This window comes from Cantharellus anzutake (genome assembly GCF_015039405.1).
Source record: "Cantharellus anzutake strain C23 chromosome Unknown EI90scaffold_41, whole genome shotgun sequence".
Lineage (NCBI taxonomy): Eukaryota > Fungi > Basidiomycota > Agaricomycetes > Cantharellales > Hydnaceae > Cantharellus > Cantharellus anzutake.
The window spans coordinates 482207-506042 of NW_024066991.1; the positions used below are offsets into that span (position 1 = coordinate 482207).

The 23836-nt window shown below is 49.7% G+C and overlaps 7 protein-coding genes across 7 annotated transcripts; 6 read left to right on the forward strand and 1 right to left on the reverse strand.

The window, feature by feature from the left end:
* Positions 1-1141: 1141 nt before the first annotated feature.
* Positions 1142-3541, forward strand: EI90DRAFT_3067772 (uncharacterized protein). The gene has a single exon (XM_039061046.1). It carries the CDS (start codon positions 1594-1596, stop codon positions 3043-3045), a length of 1452 nt encoding a protein of 483 aa, XP_038913545.1. The 5' UTR covers positions 1142-1593; the 3' UTR covers positions 3046-3541.
* Positions 3542-3953: 412 nt separating this feature from the next.
* Positions 3954-5521, reverse strand: EI90DRAFT_2975088 (uncharacterized protein). Its single transcript, XM_039055833.1, has 9 exons — positions 5250-5521; positions 5151-5179; positions 4949-5090; positions 4865-4883; positions 4793-4810; positions 4643-4729; positions 4277-4541; positions 4137-4203; positions 3954-4063 (listed from the first exon to the last, which is right to left on the reverse strand). The coding sequence occupies exons 1-9, from the start codon at positions 5268-5270 to the stop codon at positions 4001-4003; spliced, it is 711 nt and encodes a 236-aa protein (XP_038913546.1). The 5' UTR covers positions 5271-5521; the 3' UTR covers positions 3954-4000.
* Positions 5522-5881: 360 nt separating this feature from the next.
* EI90DRAFT_3067779 (uncharacterized protein) lies at positions 5882-8318 on the forward strand. Its single transcript, XM_039061047.1, is given in 8 exon segments — positions 5882-6113; positions 6247-6329; positions 6413-6503; positions 6592-6636; positions 6708-6743; positions 6814-6873; positions 6963-8216; positions 8227-8318. 7 exon segments carry the CDS (start codon positions 5961-5963, stop codon positions 7896-7898), a joined length of 1404 nt encoding a protein of 467 aa, XP_038913547.1. The 5' UTR covers positions 5882-5960; the 3' UTR covers positions 7899-8216; positions 8227-8318.
* Positions 8319-10063: 1745 nt separating this feature from the next.
* Positions 10064-10939, forward strand: EI90DRAFT_3018178 (uncharacterized protein; the record flags this gene model as incomplete). The annotated part of the gene is made up of 3 exons (XM_039057201.1): positions 10064-10435; positions 10481-10872; positions 10897-10939. 3 exons carry the CDS (start codon positions 10064-10066, stop codon positions 10937-10939), a joined length of 807 nt encoding a protein of 268 aa, XP_038913548.1.
* A 1284-nt stretch (positions 10940-12223) lies between these two features.
* Positions 12224-13499, forward strand: EI90DRAFT_3067788 (uncharacterized protein). The gene has a single exon (XM_039061048.1). It carries the CDS (start codon positions 12289-12291, stop codon positions 13453-13455), a length of 1167 nt encoding a protein of 388 aa, XP_038913549.1. The 5' UTR covers positions 12224-12288; the 3' UTR covers positions 13456-13499.
* Positions 13500-15530: 2031 nt separating this feature from the next.
* On the forward strand, positions 15531-17049 carry EI90DRAFT_3290981 (uncharacterized protein; the record flags this gene model as incomplete). The annotated part of the gene is made up of 4 exons (XM_039067253.1): positions 15531-15615; positions 15657-15885; positions 15951-16006; positions 16158-17049. The coding sequence occupies 4 exons, from the start codon at positions 15531-15533 to the stop codon at positions 16568-16570; spliced, it is 783 nt and encodes a 260-aa protein (XP_038913550.1). The 3' UTR covers positions 16571-17049.
* Positions 17050-19891: 2842 nt separating this feature from the next.
* Positions 19892-21622, forward strand: EI90DRAFT_3067795 (uncharacterized protein). The gene is made up of 6 exons (XM_039061049.1): positions 19892-20457; positions 20583-20665; positions 20720-20810; positions 20888-20920; positions 20979-21008; positions 21086-21622. Exons 1-6 carry the CDS (start codon positions 20305-20307, stop codon positions 21341-21343), a joined length of 648 nt encoding a protein of 215 aa, XP_038913551.1. The 5' UTR covers positions 19892-20304; the 3' UTR covers positions 21344-21622.
* Positions 21623-23836: the final 2214 nt, after the last annotated feature.

The following is a 23836-nucleotide window of genomic DNA, read 5'->3' on the forward strand; positions in this document are numbered from 1 at the left end:
CGCTACACAAACAAGAGGATCCTGGGGAAATCCCAACTGCCGCATCGGGGGTATTACCTGCACTGCAGGTCACTCTGCCTCCCCCATAATTATGTAAAACGTGCCACTTTTGCTTACGTGTTGTATTCCGCATTGTATTACCTGCACAGCCATCCAGGTGAAATTACACCATTTCTGCCACTTGTGCTGACATGTTCATTTTCCATTTAGGTTTCATGACCTTGTGACTTTTATATTTATAACGTACAATTGGTAGACAAATCAAGTGAGTCATGCTGAAAATCCAGTGAGATTGGCAAAACCCAACGTGAGCGTCACCTACGAATCTCTGAGGCTTGATTTTGGGCTCTTTTGGTAGAGGAGAATTAGATCTATCCACGTACCGAGTTTAGGGGTAAATGTGTCAGGGCACACACCCTGACTAGCCCGGACCTGGACCCGCATCCAGACCCGCTTCCACCCGCTGCGCTTCCCACATGCGTGCACGCTCCGCGCGCCGCATGCTCCGGGCCCGGTTCCTACTCCTTCATGTGACTTCCGGGTATCCCCGGAAGTTTTCCTGATATGGTGGCCACTGTGGGAAGATGAGAAGTTAGCTTCCTTCTCATCTTCTTACCCACAGTAGGTTGTGCCCTGGATAGGGCTGGTTATACCTCAGGGCTGTGGACCATAGGGGAGGGTCATGGGGACCCGGGAGTCGTCCCCTGACAAAATGCCCAACTACTTCAGGAGTTAATATGAAGAACTCTGCCCTTCACAATGTCAGCGCTTAGTCCAAGCACACCTGAATGCATGCCCAGCGCTTACCTGGCCAAAATTCCCCTTACTTGTATCTGCACCCCTACCTGCCTTACTCGTCGTGCTAGGCTGCGTCCGATGACACAGCCACAGCCTGCATCTGCTAAAATACTGTGTCGTACTCATGAATTGGCATGTCAGCCTGCGATGCGGCCCATTCTTGAAGGGATGCAGCAGACACATGCCCAACTGCGCAGCTCTTGGTCCAACCCCCCCACTGCTGCTGCACCCCCGCTTGCCCTGCCGCATGGGCGCTTTGGGCAAGGGAAGGAGATTTATTAGTCGATACTATTGACCAATTTTCAGTGAGCTTGTCTTATCCTCATTTGTACACTTGTCCCCTCCCCAAGTCGCTGTCCTGATGTCCTCTTTCTGCTCCCCATTTTCCTATTTGTTTCCTATTATCCGGAACACTTCCGCTATTGTCTCCACACACTTGACATAGCCCGATGCCATGATTCGGGATCTCTCCTGAGCATAGAACATCTATGCACTCTTTTTGTGTGGAATAATGATTTAATCATGGTTCACTTTTTTCTGTACAACTGACTAGGGTGTTGAAAAGCAGTGCAGGTCAGCGCGTGCGAAGGCACGCACTCTAGTTCAGAAATGGAGCGAGGATTTCGTTATGTATGGAGTGGCCAGAGTGAACCCTTTTTTGGGCAAACTGAATTAGTTTCCCCTCAACAATATTATTCAAGTCATCACCCGTCCTGAAGTCCAGAACCGACCCGAGGCGCGACAGTCCCGCCGCACAGCGTTCCTCGTTGCCAAAGTCGTCTCCTGTCAGTTCCCATGGAACCCAATCACCAAGCAATCCCAACACACTCGGAGGACTCAAAGGATGAGATCAGCTTGGAGAACCGCAAATATTTCCATATCAATGATTTGCCTGTAGAACTCTTGCGGGAAATATTCGTTACCTTGAAAGCCGACTGGAATGGGCACTATTCTTCTGATGGCTGCACCGTGGCTCATGTGATAACAAAGACTTGCCACTTCTGGCGCTTCGTGGCACTGAGCGAACCTCGACTATGGGCAACATCCATCATTAGATCCGAAGGTGGGAGTGAAGAAGGGAGGTTGCAGCGGTTTTTAGAGTGCTTGAAGAGATCCAAAGATGTGCACCTGGAACTAATGGTGAACTTCACGGGTGGCAAGAGATGTCCCAGTCCGGAGTTTCGCAGACGTGTCAAGGAGATCGCAACACCCCATCTTAATCGTTGCACCTCCTTGTACATCATCGATTTCGACTTTTGCCTTCCAAACGACTGGATCCCACTTCCCAACGAACTGAAATCGCTGAGAGATGCAGCGATAGCTTTGGATCCTGCGCTCCACTGGTCCCCACAGCCTCCTCACCAAACCCTGGATTTGGGCTTACCAAAGCACTTTCGCTATCTCAAACTTTATGCCCCGAGTCGATGCCTTCCAGTATTCACTTTGAATTCCGTGATGGAACATCTATCGATGTCGTTGAACGAAAAGGATATCACCAATCTCCTACGCGATGTTGAGCATTTGAAGACTCTGGAATTAGAGCCTATGACTTCCCAAAACCTTGTCATTTTACCTCATTCATTTCCCCAGCTTGAGAATCTCATCCTCCGTGGTGGGAGGGTTTCCTTTCCCATCGTGGCCCCGCGTCTCAAACACCTATATTGCCCCTCTTCACTCGATAACACAATAAAGAAGGATATTCTGAAGGGCCTCATCTCCTTAGAAGTTAGAGCATCTAACCTGCCGCAGGATTGCCTTGTTCACTGTCACGCGCTGGAATGCCTAGGAGTTTACGTCACAGCGGTCGAGAGTATTAGGATGCTGGAATCCCTACTTTCAACTGCGAGACCGCCAGGTCCAGATCTCCTACATCTCTCGGCATATCACTGCCCCAATCTCCAGAGAATAATGTTCTCGATCTATCTAAGACCTGATCCACAAGCAGTTGAATGTATTTCTAACCGCATCATTGAACTGCTTGCCCTCCGACCGCGTCTCTCAATGGTTGAAATCAGGATCCGCACAGAAATGCAGGACGCGTTGGATCTATCTCCCCTTACTAGGGATCTTCCGGAAGCATTCCCAGCCAGAGTGGTTGTTTGGGGCCCTGATACAACATTTCGCCGCTTCGGCCCGCCAATCTTTTTAAACCACATGAATGGATATCCCCACACCCTTCTGGTTCAGCGTCGAGCGCGTGGTTTCATCGTGCGCGAGATGCCAACACCTTCACGAGTTACCACATAACGCTTAATGTTAATGATTGTAGACTGCTGATCGCCTTCTTGTAACTGTGCTTATACATCAAGTTGAAAGAGGAATTTCATCCAAGTCAACAGCCATTCCCAGCAGCAGAGGTTTCCATCCCAGGGGTTCCCCTACATTTCGGCTTGGACCGAGAATCGCGCTTTTTCCTTCAAATCGACTTTGCTGTTGATAACCATGTCGACGCACGGTTTGTTACGGAACTAGCACAGTGCAATCGCTGATATCGGAAGAAGGTCATTTTGAAGGGCCTCAGCTCTTTAGAGATTGAGGACGCAGGACGGGTCTATGACCCACAAAGGGGCATTCGACCAGGGTTGCCTTATTCATTGCCATAAGCGAAGGAGAGCATCAAGTTGCTGGAATTCCTGCTTATTTCGCTGCGAGTCGGCCAGATTTAGATCTCCCACATCTTTAAGTGTACCTTGTATCCCGTAGAGCATAACTCCCTAACTGCTTACTTAAACTGCTTTCCATCCGAACGGCGCGCTTCTCAAAGGCTGAAATCACAATGAACGCGAGAGGGCACGGCACCCGCCCAGCCTGCTAGATTTATTTCCCCCTTTACTAAGGATCTTCTGGAGGCGTCTCCAACTAGAAGCTGTGGAATACGGTATGGGATTTCTCGCGTTCAGGTAGCCAATCTTTTTTTAGAACCCATGAATAACCCCCCGATACAACTTAAGTGTTGAGCCATGCGTGCGCGATATCGATGTTACTCCGAGCTAGGCCCACTTTTCCTGTCATAACACCGAATGATTGTAAAAATTAAACCCTTCTTGGGATCGTTACTGGACAGTATGCACATAGTATATTCATGTTCGAAAGTTGAGAAAGAAGAAAAGAAAATCCAACCAAGACGTTCCTTTTATTTTCTCTCTCCCCCCCCCCCCCTTTCTAATTCTAGTTCCCAATTAAAAACCGACTGTCACTATGTTCATTTCAAAAAATCGGTATACGTCGACCGCCACGCTTCCTTCCCTCCTGTCTCGATGACGTCCTGTCATGATCAACGAACATTCGCATCAGTCCACATATCCAGCAGACGGTACTTTAATTAACAATTTACTCACTCCATGACATGGTATTATCCTATTGAAATCCCAGCCATCAACGACTTTCGCATCTCGGCTCATGGCTCTGTACGGTGTTAAAAAAAGGCGCTCGTTAGGCTAAGCTCTGCTAATAATTTAATTATTTATTTTATTCTTACTTTCCATCTTTAATCGAAGCAAGCCAAAGAAACGCTCGTTGAAATCTTGTTCCGGGGCTCATGAGGCTATGGAACCAATTCTTGTAATCGGTGGGTAAACCGTTCTGTTCTCGAGCGGGGAGGTTCCAAAGGAGGTCTGCTACGAGGAGCGTGCGTGATGGTTTGTGGAGGATGGCTAGATCCTTGTTGATGAAAGAAGGGAAGAATTGGGTGGAGATGTCGGGAGGAAGTTGGCTAAAGGGAGGTGGATTGTTGGAGGTGTATACTTATAATATGATCGAGAGTGTTGCATGGTGGGGAGCCCCGAGAGATGTGTGTAAGGATTTCGTTTTATTTGGGGAAGGGATAGGTAAATGGTTGACTTACGATGGTCCCAGCGGAGGTGAGGTTTCCGCTTGTCGAGGGTTTCGACGCCTATTAGTTTCGCCTCTGGGTAGGCATTTTGGTACGATTCTAGTTTTAAAGGGAGACCAAGGGTGGTCTAATGTAAGGCGGTGCGAAGGAGCGATGACGCACCGACGAAAATAGTGTGCTCTTGAAAAAACTCAATCGTATTCATTTCAATTTCAAAGAATAACAGACACACACCAGCGTCAATGGCTATGATGTATCTACGAATAACGTCCGTTTCGACGTTGAGTGTCAATAGCCCTCTCATGCGAATCAGGATACGTACTTGACCTTTCCCAAACTCTCGATCGTTTCCTTGGTAGCCTGGTCAAGTTGCGTAGACGCAATCAGGAAAACATCTCCCGAGCTCAATCTGATAGCTGTCGAGCGTCCACCAATGGGGGCTCCAAAACGACGAAAAGGCCTTGAAGGGAATGGAGGGTTCAAGTGCCAGCAACACAGGCTGAAACGTAGACTATCTCACCTAGAAAAGGTAACCAATCCTGGAGCGATCTACAAGTTGACACTGAGCACGCTGACAGAGTGGCTTCTCAAGCACGTTGAGCCAGGAAACGACATATACCTCTCGGATGACAGTGCTCATCAATCAAATCAAAGTGATCTCGTTCTTGATGGCACTTCTTCTGGTTGATTGACTGGACTTGCTTCCGTTCGGTAAAGGGACTGGCAGTGTTTGTCTAACTTCAACTAGTCCCACAGCCTCCTCGTTCCGTGTGCGGGTTCGGATTTGAATCCCCGGCTTGTTTGATGGGTTGGAAGATGTTTCGCCAAGGTCAGGGACAATTCAGTATGGGGATTGGGATTGAATTGTAGTGGCAGTGAACCCATTTTGATACAATTGCCCATTTTTAGGATGGACACAGCCCCATTTTCAAATCACACAAGTGAGAGCAAACAGTGCTAGACAACGAAGAAAATAATCAGAAATTCAGGGTTAAGCCTGGGGTGCTGATTCAGCGGCACAAGATGCGGTTGGTGGACCTGACTCGTTCTGGGATACGTGGAACAAATGAGAAGCGCCCTACAGCCACAATACCATTATGTAACCTCGTGCCAAGGTACAAGGGCTCTTCTTCCGAGTTGAATAGTACTTCCTTTTTCGGCGACCATCCGCATCCTTCCCTTCCGCCTCGCTTGCCGTGAGTTATCTTGCCCCCTCCGCGCTTTTCCCTTCTCCAACCTCCCCCGCCTAACCTAACCTAACCTCCCTTCTTCCGCATAGTTTATCATATTTGCCTGACAGAGGCGAGTAAAGGGTGTGTGGACAAAAGTGATGGCAAGGATCTTTTCCTTTCCCTGGGCGCTTCGTGCTCTTTTGCTCGCTCTCTGTGCTCGGGTCAGTTTAGCATGTACGCTCTACACCCCAAGTACGTCGCAGGGGATTACAGATGAAGTCCAGTTCCAAACCTCCTGGACGGCGTGCACCGTGAGTGTTCTACTTGTGTCATCAACCTTGCGGGACGAGTTCGACTGATCTCACTTTTCCAATCCATACCCTGCGTGCGCATATTGCTGTGTTTTCGGAATTCCCAACACGTTTGTGTTGTGCTCTGGTTTAGCCTCCCGTTACGATCCAATTTTGGGATAAAGATACCAACACATTGTTGACGAGTTATAGTGGTTCAGCGTCAACGGTCTACTTGTGCGTTAATCAGCTCTGTTATCACTTTGGGGTGATGCCCATAGCCGCACATCTTACTTATTCCATGTCATATCGCGCAACAGCACCATCCATAATGGTGCAGGTGTAACGGTGTACTTTGTCTTGATAGACTCTGCAGGGTTGAAAGCGACAAGTATCTCATACGTAGTCAAGGTTCGTTAGCAGCACTTCCTACTTGTTTGTCCCGTTCTTGTGCAGTTATCTGATAAACTTGTTTTTTTTTTTTATCACGATGCTGTAGCCTAATCTAAGTCTGAGTTCAACTTCATCGCCAACTTTTCCCCCGGTTAGCCTATTTTTTTTTGGCCAATAGCTTGGGTGAAACCTTGTTGACGTTATCGGTCATTCTCTCATTAGAGTACCCGGGTGATCTCGACTTCGGACATTGCTTTGGTGCGTATTCCGTTCCCCAGTCCCAGTGTGGATGAAGGGATAGATAACATTCTGACGATCTGGCCCTTAGCTTTCGCTACAATCTGTCTCCATTCTTTCAGTGAACAGCGTCGCTTCAGTTTCTTCTGAGGTCAGTGGTTCTCAGCCCCGTTTCTGGCGAAAAGAATATAGCTGAGCTCACACCGTTGGGTTTTCTGTTCCATGCTGCACTTCAAATAGTCTGTGAACAGCCAGACGACGACGCCCGAGACGACGTCACCCGATAGCACGACAACCCCAACCACAAGCTCATCACCTACATACACAAACCCATTTCCTTCGAACACAGGTTCCTCACCCACTTCTTCTTCTTCCGCTCCTGGTAGGAGTACATCTCAATCAGTGCCCACACGATCCATTCCTCCAGGGTCCAGCACTTCTACAAGCTCCTCTTCCAGTTCAACTACGACATCTTCGGGCGGCGGCTCTTCCCACGTAGGACTTATAGCGGGTGCTTCCGCCGGAGGTGCCGTTGCACTTGTTATTGTGGGATCCCTCATCGCTTTCCTTATTAGGAAGAAGAACCAAGATAATCTTGAAGACTACATGGATCAACAAGGTGATCCCGCCCCTATCCTTCGAGTCCCTCCCGGTACGGGTGGGAACGTTGGCGGTGGTAATGGCGGATCGGTCGGGACTCCAGGATTGTATGCTGCTCCTTTGGATCCGTATGCTCCCGTTACGACCGGGGCGTATAACCCACAGGCATATCGTCCAACGAGCGGCGGTAGTGCGGAGGGTTGGAATGCAGCTGGTATTGGAGCTGCTGGGGTTGCAGGAGGCTATGGGTCTGGATTCCCTCAACATCAACCAGCGGATGCAGGAGCGGCGATTGGAGTAGCGTTCCTCAATGATAACACTTCACCCACTGGGACGACGTTCCCCCGTCATAGTCAACCCCCGACGATAGCGTCAAGTCCTCCGCCTAGCATCCCACTCAATCCTGAGGAGAGATTGAACGCCGCGGTGGGCAGTGGCCAGCCTCGTCATGGCGCTGGTGGTGCTGGTGTTGGAGTGTCAGATCAACCGGCTGGATATGAAGGGCAGGGTCAGGTGAGACCCGGTCCGGTCGATCACACTGCGCAGGGGAGCTACAGTGGGTTACCTGAGGTATAAGGGTTGATAGGTTGATAGGTTGGAAGGGGGGGGGAAATGATACTTATGTATTCATGTTGTTTCTCCTGGGACTTCTTTTATTATTTCGGTTGGAAGGAGGGGTTGGGTGGTGGTTATTTTGGCCCCACTGATGCTTGTCCGACCCCATTTTTCTCATTTCTCCACCAGTTAGTTGTTCTTCAATATACTGTCATTCTTTACTGTTTCTTTTTTTGCCTCTTTTTGGCTAGTTTTTTTTTGGCTCACATAATCGCCTGTCCTTTCCTGGTGTGTGTGTTTGGTACCAGCGTTACACGGTCTACTTAACCGTGCCAGTACCGCTCACCGATGTCTGCGATTGCCGTCGGCTCTTGAATCATGTGCTCACATCATTACCTTAATGTTCGGTTTGCACATTACTCACATAATTGGACAATGACAATGTCAGGAATTGAGTTGCTCTCAGTGCTAAGTAACTACATACTTTGCTGAGGTGGTTTTACAAGTAATTGGGTCTAAAAAAGAGCTGCGTTACAGTTTAAAAACGACCAGAAATGGTTATTTCATCACATGCGTTATCCATCTCATCCGGTTTGCGCAACTTCTTCACATGCCGCCCCCCGGCCTTGACCTTTTATGTGGCCCCTCTGACTGTCGCATGCACGATCGCATGCACGTTTCCTGGTTACGTTAACACCATATTTCACCTTCGCGTTCTTAATCCCGATCGGTGTTTCTGGAAAAGCGGAGAGTTTTTAGCTATGACAGAGATGTCGATGTCCAACGCGCGCGCCTATGCACTCTAAACCATTCCACATGAGTCGTTCGGTTTCAATATCGTGTTGGTCTTTCTCTCACTTCATTATCGTTCGGGTGCAAGTCGTTTCCCGGTTTCGAACCTGTCTCATTGGACCGCTCTTGGACCGCTGATCTCTAGTGTAACTTCCTCCAGATTCTGTCACTAGATATCATCCTCTTCCGTCGCTCCAATCATCCTCACTCACATGCGTTGTGCAATGGCTTCGCGCAGCTGGATCCGCGTTTAGTACCGTTTCCAGTTCTTGGGTCACTTAGGTTTCCCGCAAAGTCTGCGATAACCCTATCAGGATGTGTACACCTTAAATGTTCGTTCGTTCTTCGTCTTCGCATCCCCCTCCAACATGGCTCAGGCTCTGACCTTACGTGCCAATTTTGCTAGGTGAACACAGTTCCTGATTTAAGGAATGGTCGACTGCACAGCGAGCTACTCATAGGTTCCTTCCTACTGTCTTGTCCTCATTACTGACTTATCTCAGCAACGGATATCACTGATGCTCTCGCCGTCCCCTTCGAAGTATATGTTCACGGGCCAACCGGAGGAAAACATGCATCTCGATTCCGAGATCAACGTCATCTTCGACATTACTGGTATCACTTCTGCAGTTGAAGTCCGCGCTTTCACCTTGACTGCCTGTTCCTTCGACACTGCGGTTAGTTTTATCAACGATCCAATACATTTAACTGACAAAATCCATCGCGTCATTCAATTTCCCGTTTCGATTCTGATATCGAGACACACACCCCAATGTACTTCGATTTGACCCCAAGGACTTGGGTAATCTTCACTCGCCCGATCCTCTCAGCTCTCTTGGGAACACTAAAAAACACAGCCTGTTTAATCGGCAGATGAATCCCAAGCAGACCGCCGCAGAGCCATCCGAACCGATTGCCTCCACTAGTGTGGCTCCTTCTGTTACGGCAGGATCTAAACACGCTGCGACCAGTTCAGAGCCCGATACTTCCTTTGTGAATCTCTCTTCTACCTACGACAATGATTTGGCTGAATCAGACGACCATCCCGATTTCAGTAAGCCCCAAGAACGAGCGAAGAAATAGATTCATTGTTTGTGTCGCGATTCCCATTATAGCGATTTGCTGTTGTCTATTTATTTGTTTGTGCCGAGATTTTATATATACCTTGGAGTAGTTGTAAAGGCAGCCTTTTACCTCTACCCCATTGATATAATTAGATGGATACTTGAGGCACGGGGCCGGGGGAACGGAACAACATCGTCCCCAACCGTAAGCACTTCATTAGGCCTGAACCCTTAAAGGCCTAAAACGAAATCTTCGGCGAAACCCGAAAACGGTTTTTTTAGTTCCCCCGTTCAAACGCGACTTCAACCACTTGGATCATTCCAACGACAATGTCGCCCACCCTTGATCTATCAACTTGGTCTGGTGACCAACTGGTCGAAGACTCCGAGGACGAGGAGTCACTCGGGGTCGCAAAGTTGGTGGAGCGCAAGCGACGCCGACAGGAGAGGAAGGCGGAAGAGCAGAGGAAGCGGGAGGAAGCGGCGGCAGCGCGACGAGCTGCCGAGGAGCGGAAGCGGAGGGAGCGAGAGGAAAAGGCAGCTGCGGCAAGGCAGGTGAATAGGGCGTTTTACCAACATCACCAGGGGATCAGGAATGAGGAAGCTGATCGTTTGGTCATAGCACAACTCTGTCGCGTCGGTGCTACCGACAGCGCCGGCAAAGATGCCCTCGTGTGCCCGATGTATCTCGCGCGGCCTGAGGTGCGTCCCGGCTTCCGGAAGATCCACGTCATGTATGGTGTGTAGGGGGCGAGGGTACGCTGCGTGCGCCCAAACAAACGCGTGGAGATGGAGTCGCCCGTGCCTGCGAGGAAACGAGTAAGGATGGAGTCTGAGGGATCGGGGGTGCCTCAGGAGGAGGCAGAAATGGGGCGTTTGGTTGCGCACATCGCAGGCTCGCTCGCCGAGATCAGCGAGGCAACTCGCTCGCTGGTTGCCCTGTTGGGGCCAATCCTGGCTCCAGCCACACGCGTGGAAGATACCAGCAGGACGGACGCCGGGGGAACCGCGGAGGAGGAGGCGGAGGCGAACGCGATGGTTGATCAGCTGTCTGAGGACCAAGACAACGGGATGGAAGGAGGATCGAAGATCGAGCGGACGACATTGCTGCCAGTACCGCCGTCCTTTCGTTTTAACATGTAATTACTCCTCTTGTCTTGTAGTAAGTATATATACGAGTACCCAACACCTCCGATTTGGAAATGATGCATGCAGTCAAACAGACTTTCGGGGTCTACGGTAGGAACTAGGATGTGTGATGCGGGCGAGCCCTCCAAGAACACAAAAAAAGGAAACATATCAAGGACAACCCATGAAGAGATTAGAAATAGTTTAACACGCATCAGTCCCCTTGGGCCAAATTACTTTAGAGGCAAGAAACCCAAGCAAAGGATTTGGAAAAGCATCACGACTATACTTTATTATACTTCAGATAATCCATTCTAGCCCTCCTGTGTGGTACGCTTGCCCTTGCACTTTCATATATATCTATCTGGTCACTCGGAATGATCTGAAACGCTGGAATGATCTCTTCCCGTTAAAGAGAGGCTGGTCACCTGCCTATGGAACGAGGACCCGACACTGGCGTCGAAGCAGGCTAGGAATCATGGGGTTAATCCCACGCCTACTACTGGGATGGAGGACTTGGTGCTAACGTCAAAAGCAGGCTGGGGATCCTCACGGGGAGGAGCTGCAGGCGAAGTGCTACTGGGAGGAGAACCCAACGCTGGCGTCGAAGCAGGCTGTGGTTGATTCCGACGGGGGGGCACGGTGCCTCAAGTAGGTGAAGTGCTAGTATCCTCATCAGGTTGGGTTGCTTCCGCGTCCACTGGTTGAGGGAATCCATACCCAGGCCTGGGGCTAGGTTAAAACTGAGTACCTGAGTCAACGCTAATTAAACTCCCGTTGTGACACTGTCACCACTCCGTGGACGATATATATGACGGCAGATCGTGTGGCTCCGTCGCATTGGGAGCTTCCAGATCCAGAGGAGCATCATCCAACCCGGGAGTACCGAGCGTCCTGCCATCACCGTCGTTCGTCGTAGCAGGAGGAAACCGTTAGAGCTTGCAGTCCGACGCCAAATGCTCACGGGTAACTTCATGCACGTTGTACTTACTGCTCACAGCTTTGTGTTTGCTTTGCCTTTGTTCTTTTTCCACGTTGTGATCATTATGTACAGCACCCCACCCAGATATATATATATAGATAACAAGAATTTTACTAAGAGCACGATATCTCACTGAACGTCGATATCGCGCTGCTTAGACCTCGGTTGTGCCACTTTAACAGGAACCTGAAGTAGGTCCATAAGCATGTCACAAAAATCCTAAAGCATACCGTAAGGGACTTGAAGCATATCGCGGGAATCTTGAAAACGTATCACCAACGTCCTAATTATCGCGAGGGACTTCTTGTGGCGTATCACGGGAATCTTGAACCGTATCACCAATGTCCTGAAGTATGTCGCGAGGGACTTGAAGCACATCACGGACGACATCTTGAAGGGTATCGCGAGTGTCCTGAAGCATGTCGCGAGTGACTTGGAGCCCATCATGGACGACGTCTTGAAGCGTATCACGAGTGTCCTGGAGCATGTCGCGAGGGACTTGAAGCCCATCATGGACGACGTCTTGCAGCGTATCGCGAGTGTCCTGAAGCATATCGGGAGGGACTTCAAGCGTATCACGAGCATCTTGGAGCGTGTCACGGACATCTCGGAGCGTATCACCGGCATCTCGAAGCATATCACGAGTGTCCTGAAGCATGCCGGGAGGGACTTCGAGCGTATCACGAGCATCTTGGAGTGTGTCACGGGCATCTCGAAGCGTATCGCGAACGTCCTGAAGCATGTCGCGAGGGACTTGAAGCGTATCTCCGGCATCACGAAGCGTATCACGAGTATCCTGAAGCATGCCGCGGGGGACTTCGAGCGTATCATGGACATCTCGAAGCGTATCGCGAGTGTCCTGAAGCATGTCGTGAGGGACATGGAGCATATCACGGGTATCATGAAGCATGTCACGAGTGTCCTGAAGTACGTCACGAGGGACCTCCCGAAGCGCATTGCGAGCGTCTTGAAGCATGTCGCGAGGGATTTGAAGCGCATCTCCAGCATCTCGAAGCATATCCTGAAGTATGCTGGGAGGGACTTCAAGCGTATCACGAGCATCTTGGAGCGTGTCACGGGCATCTCGAAGCGTACCGCGAGCATCCTGAAGCATGTCGCGAGGGACTTGAAGCCCATCATGGACGACATCTTGAAGCGTATCACGAGTGTCCTGAAGCATGTCGCGAGGGACTTGGAGCGTATCTCCGGCATCACGAAGCGTATCACGAGTATCCTGAAGTATGCCGTGGGGGACTTCGAGCGTATCACGGACATCTCGAAGCGTATCGCGAGCGTCCTGAAGCATGTCGTGAGGGACTTGGAGCTCACGGGTATCATGAAGCATGTCCCGAGTGTCCTGAAGCACGTCGTGAGGAACCTCTCGAAGCGTATCGCGAGCATCCTGAAGCATGTCGCGAGGGACGTGGAGCATATCACGGGCATCATGAAGCGTATCACGAGTGTCCTGAAGTACGTCGCGAGGGACCTCTCGAAGCGCATTGGGAGCGTCCTGAAGCATGTCGCGAGGGATTTGAAGCGCATCTCCAGCATCTCGAAGCGTATCCTGAAGTATGCTGGGAGGGACTTCAAGCGTATCACGAGCATCTTCTAGCGTATCACGAGCATCTTGGAGTGTGCCACGGGCATCTTCAAGTGTGTCGCGAGCGTCCTGAAGCATGTCGCGAGGAACTGGAAGCGCGCCTCTGGCATCTCGAAGCGTATCACGAGTATCCTGAAGTATGCCGGGAGTGACTTCGAGCGCATCTTGGAGCGTGTCACGGGCATCTCGAAGTGTATCGTGAGCATCCTGAAGCATGTCGCGAGGGACTTGAAGCCCATCATGGACGACGTCTTGAAGCGTATTACGAGTGTCCTGAAGCATGTCGCGAGGGACTTGGAGCGTATTACGGGCGTCTTGAAGCACATTGTGAACGAGCGTATCATGGAGGGCCGTGTCACGTGCATCTCGAAGCGCATCGCGAGTGTCTTCAAGGATGTCGTGAGGGACTTGAAGCATATCAGAGGCATCATGAAGCTTATCACGAGTGTCCTGAAGCATGTCGCGAGAGACTTGGAGCGCATCTTGAAGCACATTATGAGTGTCCTGAAGCATATCGCGAGGGACTGGAAGCGTATCACGGGTATCTTGAAGCGTATCATAGACGTCTCGAAGCGTATCACGAGTGCCCTGAAGCATGTCGCGAGGGACTTGGAGCGTATTACGGGCGTCTTGAAGCACATTATAAGCGAGCGTATCACGAGCATCTTGGAAGGCCGTGTCACGGGCATCTCGAAGCGTATCGCGAGTGTCCTCAAGGATATCGTGAGGGACTCGAAGCATATCAGGGGAATTATGAAGCTTATCACGAGCATCCTGAAGCATGTCGCGAGAGACTTGGAGCGCATCTTGAAGCACATAATGAGTGTCCTGAAGCGTATCACGAGTGCCCTGAAGCAAGTCGTGAGGGACTTGGAGCGTCTTATGAGCATCTTGAAGAACATTATGAGCGAGCGTATCACGAGCATCTTGGAGCTTGTCGCGGGCACCTCGAAGCGTATCGTGAGTGTCCTCAATGATGTCGTGAGGGATTTGGAGCGTCTTATGGGCATCTTGAAGCACATTATGAGCGAGCGTATCATGAGCATCTTGGAGCTTGTCGCGGGCACCTCGAAGCGTATCGTGAGTGTCCTCAATGACGTCGTGAGGGACTTGCAGCATTTCAGGGGCATCATGAAGCTTATCACGACCGTCCTGAAGCATGTCGCGAGAGGCTTGGAGCGCGCCTTGAAGCACATTATGAGTGTCCTGAAGCATATCGCGAGGGACTGGAAGCGTATCGCGGGCATCTTGAAGCGTATCATAGACGTCTCGAAGCGTATCACGAGTGCCCTGAAGCATGTCGTGAGGGACTTGGAGTGTCTTACGGGCATCTTGAAGTACATTATGAGCGAGTGTATCGCGAGCATCTTGGAGCTTGTCATGGGCACCTCGAAGCGTATCGCGAGTGTCCTCAAGGAAGTCGCGAGGGATTTGAAGCATATCAGGGGCGTCGTGAAGCTTATCACGAGCGTCGTGAAGCATGTCATGGGGGACTTGAAGCATATGGCGGGCATCTTGAAGCGTATCACGGGCATCCTGAAGCACACTATGAGGCGCCTGAAGCATACCACGGGCATCCTGAAGCATATCGCGAGTATCCTGAAGCATACTCTGACGGGCATCTTGAAGCATATCACGAGTATCCTGAAGCATGCTCTGAGGCGCCCGAAGTACACCACGGGCATCCCGAAGCGTATCACGGGTCTCTTGGAGCATACCACGAGGAGCCTGAAGCATCTCACGAGTGTGCTGAAGCATATCGCGAGGAGCATGAAGCATATCACGAGTATCCTTGAGCTTATCCCGAGTGCCATGAAGTATACTTCGAGGGAGTTGAAGCATAGCGGAAACCTGAGAAGGGCCATGCTGTTGGTCTACGGTAGGTGCCGGACTCGATGCCGTCGTCGGAGCAGATTGGAAATCAGATGGTTGACCCTGACCGGGAAGTGTAGCCTGAGTGGGTGAAGTGATACTGGGGGAAGGACTGGACGGTAGCGTCGACGCCGGCTGGGGATTAGTTGGTTGACCTCGAAGGGAGCGCAGTCCCCGAGCAGGTGAAATGCGATCATTCTGACCAGGGCGGAGGAATGCTGCTCCCGCACTCACAGGTTGAGGAAGTGTGGGTTCGGGTCCTGGGGGATCCTGAAAGAGAGCAGAAGGGCCAACTTCGTGGTCCGTAAGGCCCTCGAGTCCCCCCTGAGCACCTCTCTTAGCAAGCCCAACAAGGGAGGTTGCCAACAAGCCTAGCGCAGCAATCCCTCCTACAGTAGCACCCGCTATAAGTCCTGCGGGAGTGGACTTGTGGTTCGAAGGTGTCGGAGTCGAACTGGAAGAGGTGCTTGTAAAAGTTGGGGGCCCTGGAAGAACGGGTTGTGGGGTTGTTGTGGTGGAAGAAGAGATGAAGGTGCTAGTGTGTGAGGAGCGCGTGCTGGAAGGAAAAAGGTGTGTGGATGTGCGCGGCGAGCTTGTACTAGTTGTGGTTGCTGTGTCTATGTCTACACACGTAGTCGTCTGATAGGAAAAGGATCATACGTCAACAATGTTCTGCCTGGGGATTGGCCAGGTGAGAGCTGACCGAGCGCGGAGCTGGCGGTGAACATCCAAGATCCAGATCCAGCTATGAGAAAAAAAAAACCATTTTAGACAGCGGCGCGAAAACGGAACAAATAGGCGGAGGCGCCTCCCACGAACCTTAATAACCAATTGGATGGTAGCGGGAATCTGTACCAAAGGACACAAACGCGACGCACGCGACCGGTTCGGGAGACAGCAATGCGCCCATACAAGATACGATTCGAAAGTATTAGGATTAGTCAAACTGATCCTGAGGGGTCGATACGCAGGACTCACGGTGCAAGGGGCATGGAAATGGAGTCCGTCCGTAATCACTTCCACTGTGCTTGGGGTGTACACCGTATACGCTAAACTAATCCGAGCACAGAGCGCAAAAAGAAGGGAGCGAAGGGCCCAGGGCGAGGAAGGGAGCCTTGCCATTGCTGTGTCCAGTAGCTTTGTTCTTTGCTTGCCACCGTCAGGAAGTGGTAGACTCGACAGCCAAAGAAACGTTATGGAGGTAGGAGATATTAAAGGCGCTCTCAAAGATTCCGAAAATCAAATTCCATCCTGACAGTGGCAGATCCCCGCGAACAAACTCCCGTGTTACATAACGAAAGAAGATAGCACTTAGTCAAATTCGGTTCATTGTTGAACACTACGAACAAAGCAGCAGCCCTCTTTGTAAAGGAGTCTATGTCGTTGACAGAAAAGTTGGTCCGCCAGCAAGTTCAATAGACCAGAACTCTTGAGCAAGGAACGAGTGCCAGAGCAAGTGCCATGAGCCGGCCCCTTTCGGCGGACGGATGAATCATGATGGGATGTCAATGGATGGTTTAATTTAAGTAGTACGTAACCGTGCCTGTCGGATATCATATACGACGCCGCCGCCGTGCTATCAGTGAATCAAATGATGTCAACTTTGAACTTGAGCGTGTGGGATGGTGTTCACTGGGAGACCGTTCAGAACGGAGCAACACTATAAACTTTAAAGGCAATGAGAATGAATCGCTGCACCAGAGAAAACTGATAGCAAGGGGAAAGCGAGAGTCTAATTTGCTCAAATTAGAAGGTTGTTCCTGACTCACGTGCCACTTGTCTGATCGGTGTAGTCGAGTTGGCCGAATCTGTTTGTCTATTCATATTGATTCAATTAATTAAAGTTGATATTGTACATGTCCGGCGCTTAGTCGTAGCTACTCCCACTCGAGAACCACTGACACCCGTATACCAACCAGACTACGCCAGACTCGACTCCATGTGTTTCCATCATGGGTGGCATTTTTCGATTCAAACAGAAATGAACCATCTAAAGGACAGAATCTCCCGAGTATGTAAGCAAGGAAGAAAGGAACTGGATTCGCTTAGTTCGGAGAAGTGAACGGTCATTCAATGCTTCCATGGACCACTCTGGGATTGGCAAAGGTACACTAGCTTCAGCGTTTCGCAACACTGTACCTGCTTGAGCGTAGCATGGCACTAGTACCTCGACGAGTTGCTCTCCCCTGGCTTGAATCCCCTCTGACAGACAGTTCTCGGAGAACTTCAATATCTTGCCGCATGTTACCCTTGAGCCCAACGAATGACATACAGCGTTTCATTTGCGCGGGGTTCGAGCGCCGGCGCAAATTGGAGCCGGGTTCTTGTTCCTCGCCCAAATGTTCTAGTCTATATATATATTGCATTTGCCGATCGCACGCTCCCTGATCGGTGGAGTTTCGACTTTCATCAACCGCACTCCTTGCAATGAGGCCGCTTCTTTACTCGTGCATAGTATCCGTTGAATTTGATTTTCGAAATCCATACATAAAAACACTTCTTTACTCATGCTCCTACAAGCTGCATCTCCGCCCCCCCCCATGCCTCCACAGCCTTCAACCTTCGTTTTGCTGGTTCTGTCTATCGCATTGCCCCACAGAAGTGAGCAATGAACAAAGCAGGCGGACATAGCGATATCAAAGCTCTTATCCTTCCCCGGGCCCTTTCTGCCCATCTTTTCATGCTCTGTATTCGGGCGCGTACGATGAGCCCTCCCCGAAGAGATTACGTTTGGAGTCTCGTTCCAAGTGTCATGGGAGTCCTGTCTATGCATTGACCGCAGGGTCGAGTTCGACTGGCGCCAACTTGTTGAAACCGTAACTGCATGGGCACATTACTGTGTCTCGAACCGGTACCCGTGCAACACCTTTGTAGTCTGTGGTGTGTTACGATCCCGTGTTAGGTTCAGGATGACAATAGGATGTTGGTGAGTACTAACTCGCTGCCAAACGCCCCCTATCACTTTGTGCATTGATTATTCTACCTTCCAAGTCAGTACACATGGCCTTGCTTAGGCAGGTGACCAGCCTCTATTACGTCTTGCTTACGTCGCACGACAGTGGAATCAGCGCTAGTACCAATATCACAGCATACTTCGTTCCGATCGCCTCGCGTTTGCGCCGTTCTCCCTGATACAATGACTGAATCCGGATGTTAAGAGTTAGTTCACTCGCTTCGCTCTCGGTTAGCGTCTATCTGCTCGATAACGTACGTGACGGTATGAATCTCAGCTGGTTACCACGAACATCGCTTCACCCTCGTCTGTGGCCAGTAGTCCTCGACCCCGTCTTCGGCGAAGATTTCGATAAAGTTTACGCCAGTGGGCTCCCCACTTTTAATTTTCTCGCGCTTTAAATAGTCTGTGAATAGCAAACCAAGTGGCGCAACAATCGCTATCACAAGTTCACCGCATAGATCCGCAATTCCAGGATAAGCTTTACATCCACTCCCTCTACTTTCTAGCTCTAGCACTCCCGCAGGACTTATTCGCAGGTACGCTGTTGGAGGCACGGCTGCAATTACGTCGCGGTAGCCTTTATTGTTTGGAAGACTTGACCTGCTTGGGCTTGTGGGGGATAGTCGGACTAGTCGCCTCTGTCGTGACGTTAAAGAATAGATGTATAACAAGTAGGTGATGTGCGGATGCAGATTTCAGAATTAAATCAAAGCGTAAAGTACTGCTTGATGGATGGATAGATTTTAATGCGAGAACAATGTTGTTCAGTCCAGTAGACCGAGACTATCAGCAGGCCTATCTCAATCCCAGTTGGGTGTGGTTTAAGTCGAATTTCGAGGCTGGTTAATTCCTCGTAGTCAGTCAGTGCTTGCGTCTCGAGTTGCCCACGCTGCTCCTGTCCCTTGAGTGTTGTTGTTGTAGTTGTTTATTCTGGATATTTAACCTACAGGCTTGAGAGCGCCAAGGGCAGGGGTCGAGATAAATAAGGTGTCCTTCATCTCTCTGATAAGGTGTGGCTTGAGTGTTTGGCCGAGCTTGCGAGGCATTTGTTTACAGTGGGGGTTCCTCTTTTTTTACGTGGGAAAGCGCGTCGTGGAGTTGCGCGTCGTCACTTCACGCCGAAGGCGCTGCAAGCTCGGCCAAGGGGAAGACTTGTAACAATTGTAGCCTGGTTTGACAGTGTTTTCACATGATGAAACGAAAATACGTACTGCATTTCATTTCGTTTCTGCGCGCGCAGTAATTTTGTGGATTACAGTATGTAAGAGTCATCTCCATACGTCAGCGGAAGGGACTGGCTCCGCAGCCAGCATCCAGATGTAGGCAGGACTCCAGCCTCTATGACTTCGTAATAATATATAGAATCCAGATGCAAAGCCGTGCGTGTTCTCTGCTCAGAACTTCTGGTCTGTTGAACTCGCTAATCGCACATTTCCCGTCAGTTAATGCCCGAGAGTGAGATGTTGAACAAATGATCAACTACTGGTAATATTACAGCAAGCGTCAAAACAAAAAACGTGCGCCCGATTTGGATGAATATCCCAGCTACATAATTGACTATTTAGGAAATTAGTGCGCTGACGCTATGTCAGATGATCACATGGTCTTCTGGGCCATTCATCCAAATCGGCGTGGTTTTTTGTCTTTGACGCCGGCCCCAGTTCGAGGCAAGCCCGAGGGACAGCAGCTCGTACAAATCTCGAGCATCCCATTAACCCAACGTTACCGACCAATGTCCCTTATCATGTAGTGGCCATCCCCTGGTGTATAGATGGAACTGCTACGATCATTGCGAGACCGCCGGTCGGCGGTTATCAAGATCGATGTTTTCTAAGACGTTTATGAGCAATTACATTACTTGAAAAATCAGGGCAGTGCCATTACGATGGCTGAGAATAGTTAGATTTGAATTTGGAACCCTCAAGAACGTACCCCCAACTTTGTGCTGCCAGCCCTTGACTTTACCTCCTCACCTCCATAACTTCTGTTGCGGACTTTACCCCCTCAGGGGCAAGCAGAGAACAAAAACGCCGATGGCGAAACACTTGTTCTTTCTCTGGGCCCTTCGTGCCCTTTTCTTCGCGACCAGCGCTCGGGTTAGTTTGGCGTGTTCGATGGACTGCCCAAGTGTGGCGGATGGGATTACGGATGACGTTGATTTCCCAATCTCCTGGACAGGCTGTGTCGTGAGTTGCATGTCTCGGCTTCGGGGAGTTCAAATGACCCTGGCTCTTTCAAACCATACACCGTATGGGCGCGTTACCGTGTCCCGAACCGGTGGCACGCAACACGTTTTGTTTTTCTGGTGCAGACCCCCATTACGGTCCAAGTTTTATTGCTACCAGGGAGTAAGATATTGATGGTGTATCAAGGCTCGGCACCCAATATTCGCTTGTGCGTGATGGGTCCTAGTATCATTCCGGGTACTTATGCTACTCGCATCGCTAGCAATGTCTATGGTTTTACAGGACGCGAGGTGTACATATTTCTAACTGACGCTGACGGGTCGAGTCTGACAAGCTCAACATATCTAGTCCGGGTTCGTAAGCTGCACATGTCCCACATTCGCGCCTTGTCTGACAAGACGTTTTTTCTCTCTCTAACTCGATACCATAGCCGAACCCAACTGATACTTCCGCGATTGCTTCCGTGCGTATGAAGACCCGGGGCGGGTGAAGCCACAGCATTTTAACGATTCGTCCTCTAGATTTCTTCGCCTTCTCCTCGACCCCCATCGGTTAGTAGCTCTCAGCTTCGTTTTCTTCGATGGAGTTTACACCGTTGGGTTCCCCACCTTTCTCACGTTTGAAATAGCCTGTGACCAGCGAGACCACGACAACACGCTCGTTCACAACCCCTTTTCCATCCAGCTCAGATACAAACACCACTTCCAGTTCACCTCCGTCATCTACCTCTCCATCTCCATCACCTTCACACAGCAGCTCTCTTTCCACCGGAGTTATAGTCGGTATTGTTGGAGGGGTATCTGCACTAGCCGCGGTGATAGCTATCATTCGGAATGTTAAGAATGGCGGGGACATCACTTTAAATCTCATTCATTGTGGCAACTGAAGTAACTGCGTTGCTCGCATGGACCCTGGACTGTGTCATTCGGACTTAGGGTAGCGATGTATTTTGCATGTGCCCCTTTATTTTTCTTGCCTCTTATTTTTCTCTCATTTTATTCTGACCGAAGGTAGGTGGTATTCGGTCCATTGGTACTTGTCGAACGATTTTCCGATTTCTTGACCGAGGGCAACTCATTCTCGATCGTCAATAGCAGAGCGTAGGGATGCCACTTATTGAAGGGATGGGGGAGGGGACATCAATACGAACAACATGTCACAAGGCAAGACCAACATAATCATTTACTGGAGGCAGTAGCCTTGAAGGAGCGGCGAAGCTCGTGGATTTGAGGTGAAGGCAACATCTTTAAACCGTTTTGTATTTATGATTTCGACCAGGGGGTTGGACGGATCGCCGATGATGTCATCCACCTTGCTCGCAAGTATTTTCGGGAATGGGTGATGGCAAGCTCTGGGTGGGGGTCCGCCTACATCCGTCCCCGGAGCGCAGGACATGCAGAATGAAGAGTCAGCATACTGTACTAACCATAAGTTCGTCGCATGTCGCACTGGATTGAATTGATTAGTTGCCTCCGGCAACTCCCGGAGGCCGTGGGAATGAACTAACGGTCGTTATACTGCCGTTTTCCATTCAATAGTCCACGTGACGAATTTCGGTTCCGCGCTCGCTCGTTGCGCGAAGGCAAGCCCGGCGAAGAACAGCTCATATCTCTGCAACCAGATGAGCTAGGGACTTGCGGTTTCTTTTAAAATGCATGTATTTTACTCCTACAGATTAATTAGCCACCGATAATCCTAATTCTCGTTTTTTATAAATTCACATTTGTCACAATCCCCCCCATTTTTCTCAACAACGGCTGGATGGAAAGAGGTGAAAATTAGGCAGTAGGTAGTTCTTGTAAATATCTCGAACCCATTTTTTTTCTAATTGATAGGACTTTTTCTCGTTTCTTAATCAGGTTATGTGCCATTCCGGTGACTCACACAGTCCCCCCCACTTTCCTCAACAACTACTGAGTGAAACAGGATAAAAGTCGCGCAGTGAGTAGTTCTTCCATATGTCTCAAACACATTTTTTTTTTCTAATTGATAAGATTTTTTTCGTTTTTTAATTAGGGTGGGTGTTCAAGACCATGCTCAATGTAGCTTGACACCGTCCCCCCTGATTTCCTCGACAACGGGAGGGTGCAGCGCAGTGAAAGTCAGACAGTAAGTTCTTCTGGTATTTATCTCAAACCCTTTTTTTTTTTTCTAATCGATAGGATTTTTTTTCGTTTTTTAATTGGGTTCTGTCTTCATTGCGGGCTCACCTCAGGTTTGATGGCTTTTCCTCAACAATGGATGGTGGAATGGGATGAAAGTTAAAAAACGAAAAAAAATCCTATCGATTAAAAAAAAAAAATGGGTTTGAGATAAATACCAGAAGAACTTACTGTCTGACTTTCACTGCACTGCACCCTCCCGTTGTCGAGGAAATCAGGGGGGACAGTGTCAAGCTACATTGAGCATGGTCTTGAACACCCACCCTAATTAAAAAACGAAAAAAAATCTTATCAATTAGAAAAAAAAAGGTGTTTGAGACATATGGAAGAACTACTCACTGCGTGACTTTTATCCTGTTTCACTCAGTAGTTGTTGAGGAAAGTGGGGGGGACTGTGTGAGTCACCGGAATGGCACATAACCTGATTAAGAAACGAGAAAAAGTCCTATCAATTAGAAAAAAAATGGGTTCGAGATATTTACAAGAACTACCTACTGCCTAATTTTCACCTCTTTCCATCCAGCCGTTGTTGAGAAAAATGGGGGGGATTGTGACAAATGTGAATTTATAAAAAACGAGAATTAGGATTATCGGTGGCTAATTAATCTGTAGGAGTAAAATACATGCATTTTAAAAGAAACCACAAGTCCCTAGCTCATCTGGTTGCAGAGATATGAGCTGTTCTTTGCCGGGCTTGCCTTCGCGCAACGAGCGAGCGCGGAACCGAAATTCGTCACGTGGACTATTGAATGGAAAACGGCAGTACTACAGTGACCATATGAGACCGTAGTCATTTCCAAACGTCATCGCAGCGTTAGGCTCAATCACGGGACGTCCCCAAAGATGTAACCAGGTGTGCATTGGATTTCGCTCTTCGTAGACCGACTTTCGTTGACGGCGCCCCAAATGGTAATGGATCACTTCTACTGAACCCTGACATGTTCTAAGACGGCAAGCGAAGACTGAAGACTTGCTTTAGCAAACAGCTGGTGCATAGCAACCCACTCCGAGCCCGAAAACCCAGGGGTCAGAATGAGCGCTTCAAGGAGGGACCCGTAACGAACTCATGTGCCACACAGATTACCGGAGTGGAAGTGGGACACATATATGGTCTTGTAACGAATGACGGGGATATTGCAAGCGCATGAGCCAGAGGGGATTTGAGAACACAAACCACAGGTGGTGGTGGTGATATGCAATATATCGGATCGACCGGA

What these genes read in the sequence shown, in the direction of transcription:
- EI90DRAFT_3067772 (XM_039061046.1), top strand. Translation starts at nt 1,594, where the DNA reads ATGGAACCCAATCACCAAGCAATCCCAACACACTCGGAGGACTCAAAG.
- EI90DRAFT_2975088 (XM_039055833.1), bottom strand. Translation starts at nt 5,270, where the DNA reads ATGAGCACTGTCATCCGAGAG. An exon ending in TGAGCACTGTCATCCGAGAG is followed by an intron (nt 5,180 to 5,249) that starts GTATATGTCGTT and finishes GTCAACTTGTAG; the next exon opens with ATCGCTCCAGGATTGGTTAC. An exon ending in GGATTGGTTACCTTTTCTAG is followed by an intron (nt 5,091 to 5,150) that starts GTGAGATAGTCT and finishes ATTCCCTTCAAG; the next exon opens with GCCTTTTCGTCGTTTTGGAG.
- EI90DRAFT_3067779 (XM_039061047.1), top strand. Translation starts at nt 5,961, where the DNA reads ATGGCAAGGATCTTTTCCTTTCCCTGGGCGCTTCGTGCTCTTTTGCTC. An exon ending in TCAGCGTCAACGGTCTACTT is followed by an intron (nt 6,330 to 6,412) that starts GTGCGTTAATCA and finishes ATCGCGCAACAG; the next exon opens with CACCATCCATAATGGTGCAG. An exon ending in CATCGCCAACTTTTCCCCCG is followed by an intron (nt 6,637 to 6,707) that starts GTTAGCCTATTT and finishes TTCTCTCATTAG; the next exon opens with AGTACCCGGGTGATCTCGAC.
- EI90DRAFT_3067788 (XM_039061048.1), top strand. Translation starts at nt 12,289, where the DNA reads ATGGACGACGTCTTGAAGCGTATCACGAGTGTCCTGGAGCATGTCGCG.
- EI90DRAFT_3067795 (XM_039061049.1), top strand. Translation starts at nt 20,305, where the DNA reads ATGGCGAAACACTTGTTCTTTCTCTGGGCCCTTCGTGCCCTTTTCTTC. An exon ending in TCGGCACCCAATATTCGCTT is followed by an intron (nt 20,666 to 20,719) that starts GTGCGTGATGGG and finishes TCGCATCGCTAG; the next exon opens with CAATGTCTATGGTTTTACAG. An exon ending in ATACTTCCGCGATTGCTTCC is followed by an intron (nt 20,921 to 20,978) that starts GTGCGTATGAAG and finishes TTCGTCCTCTAG; the next exon opens with ATTTCTTCGCCTTCTCCTCG.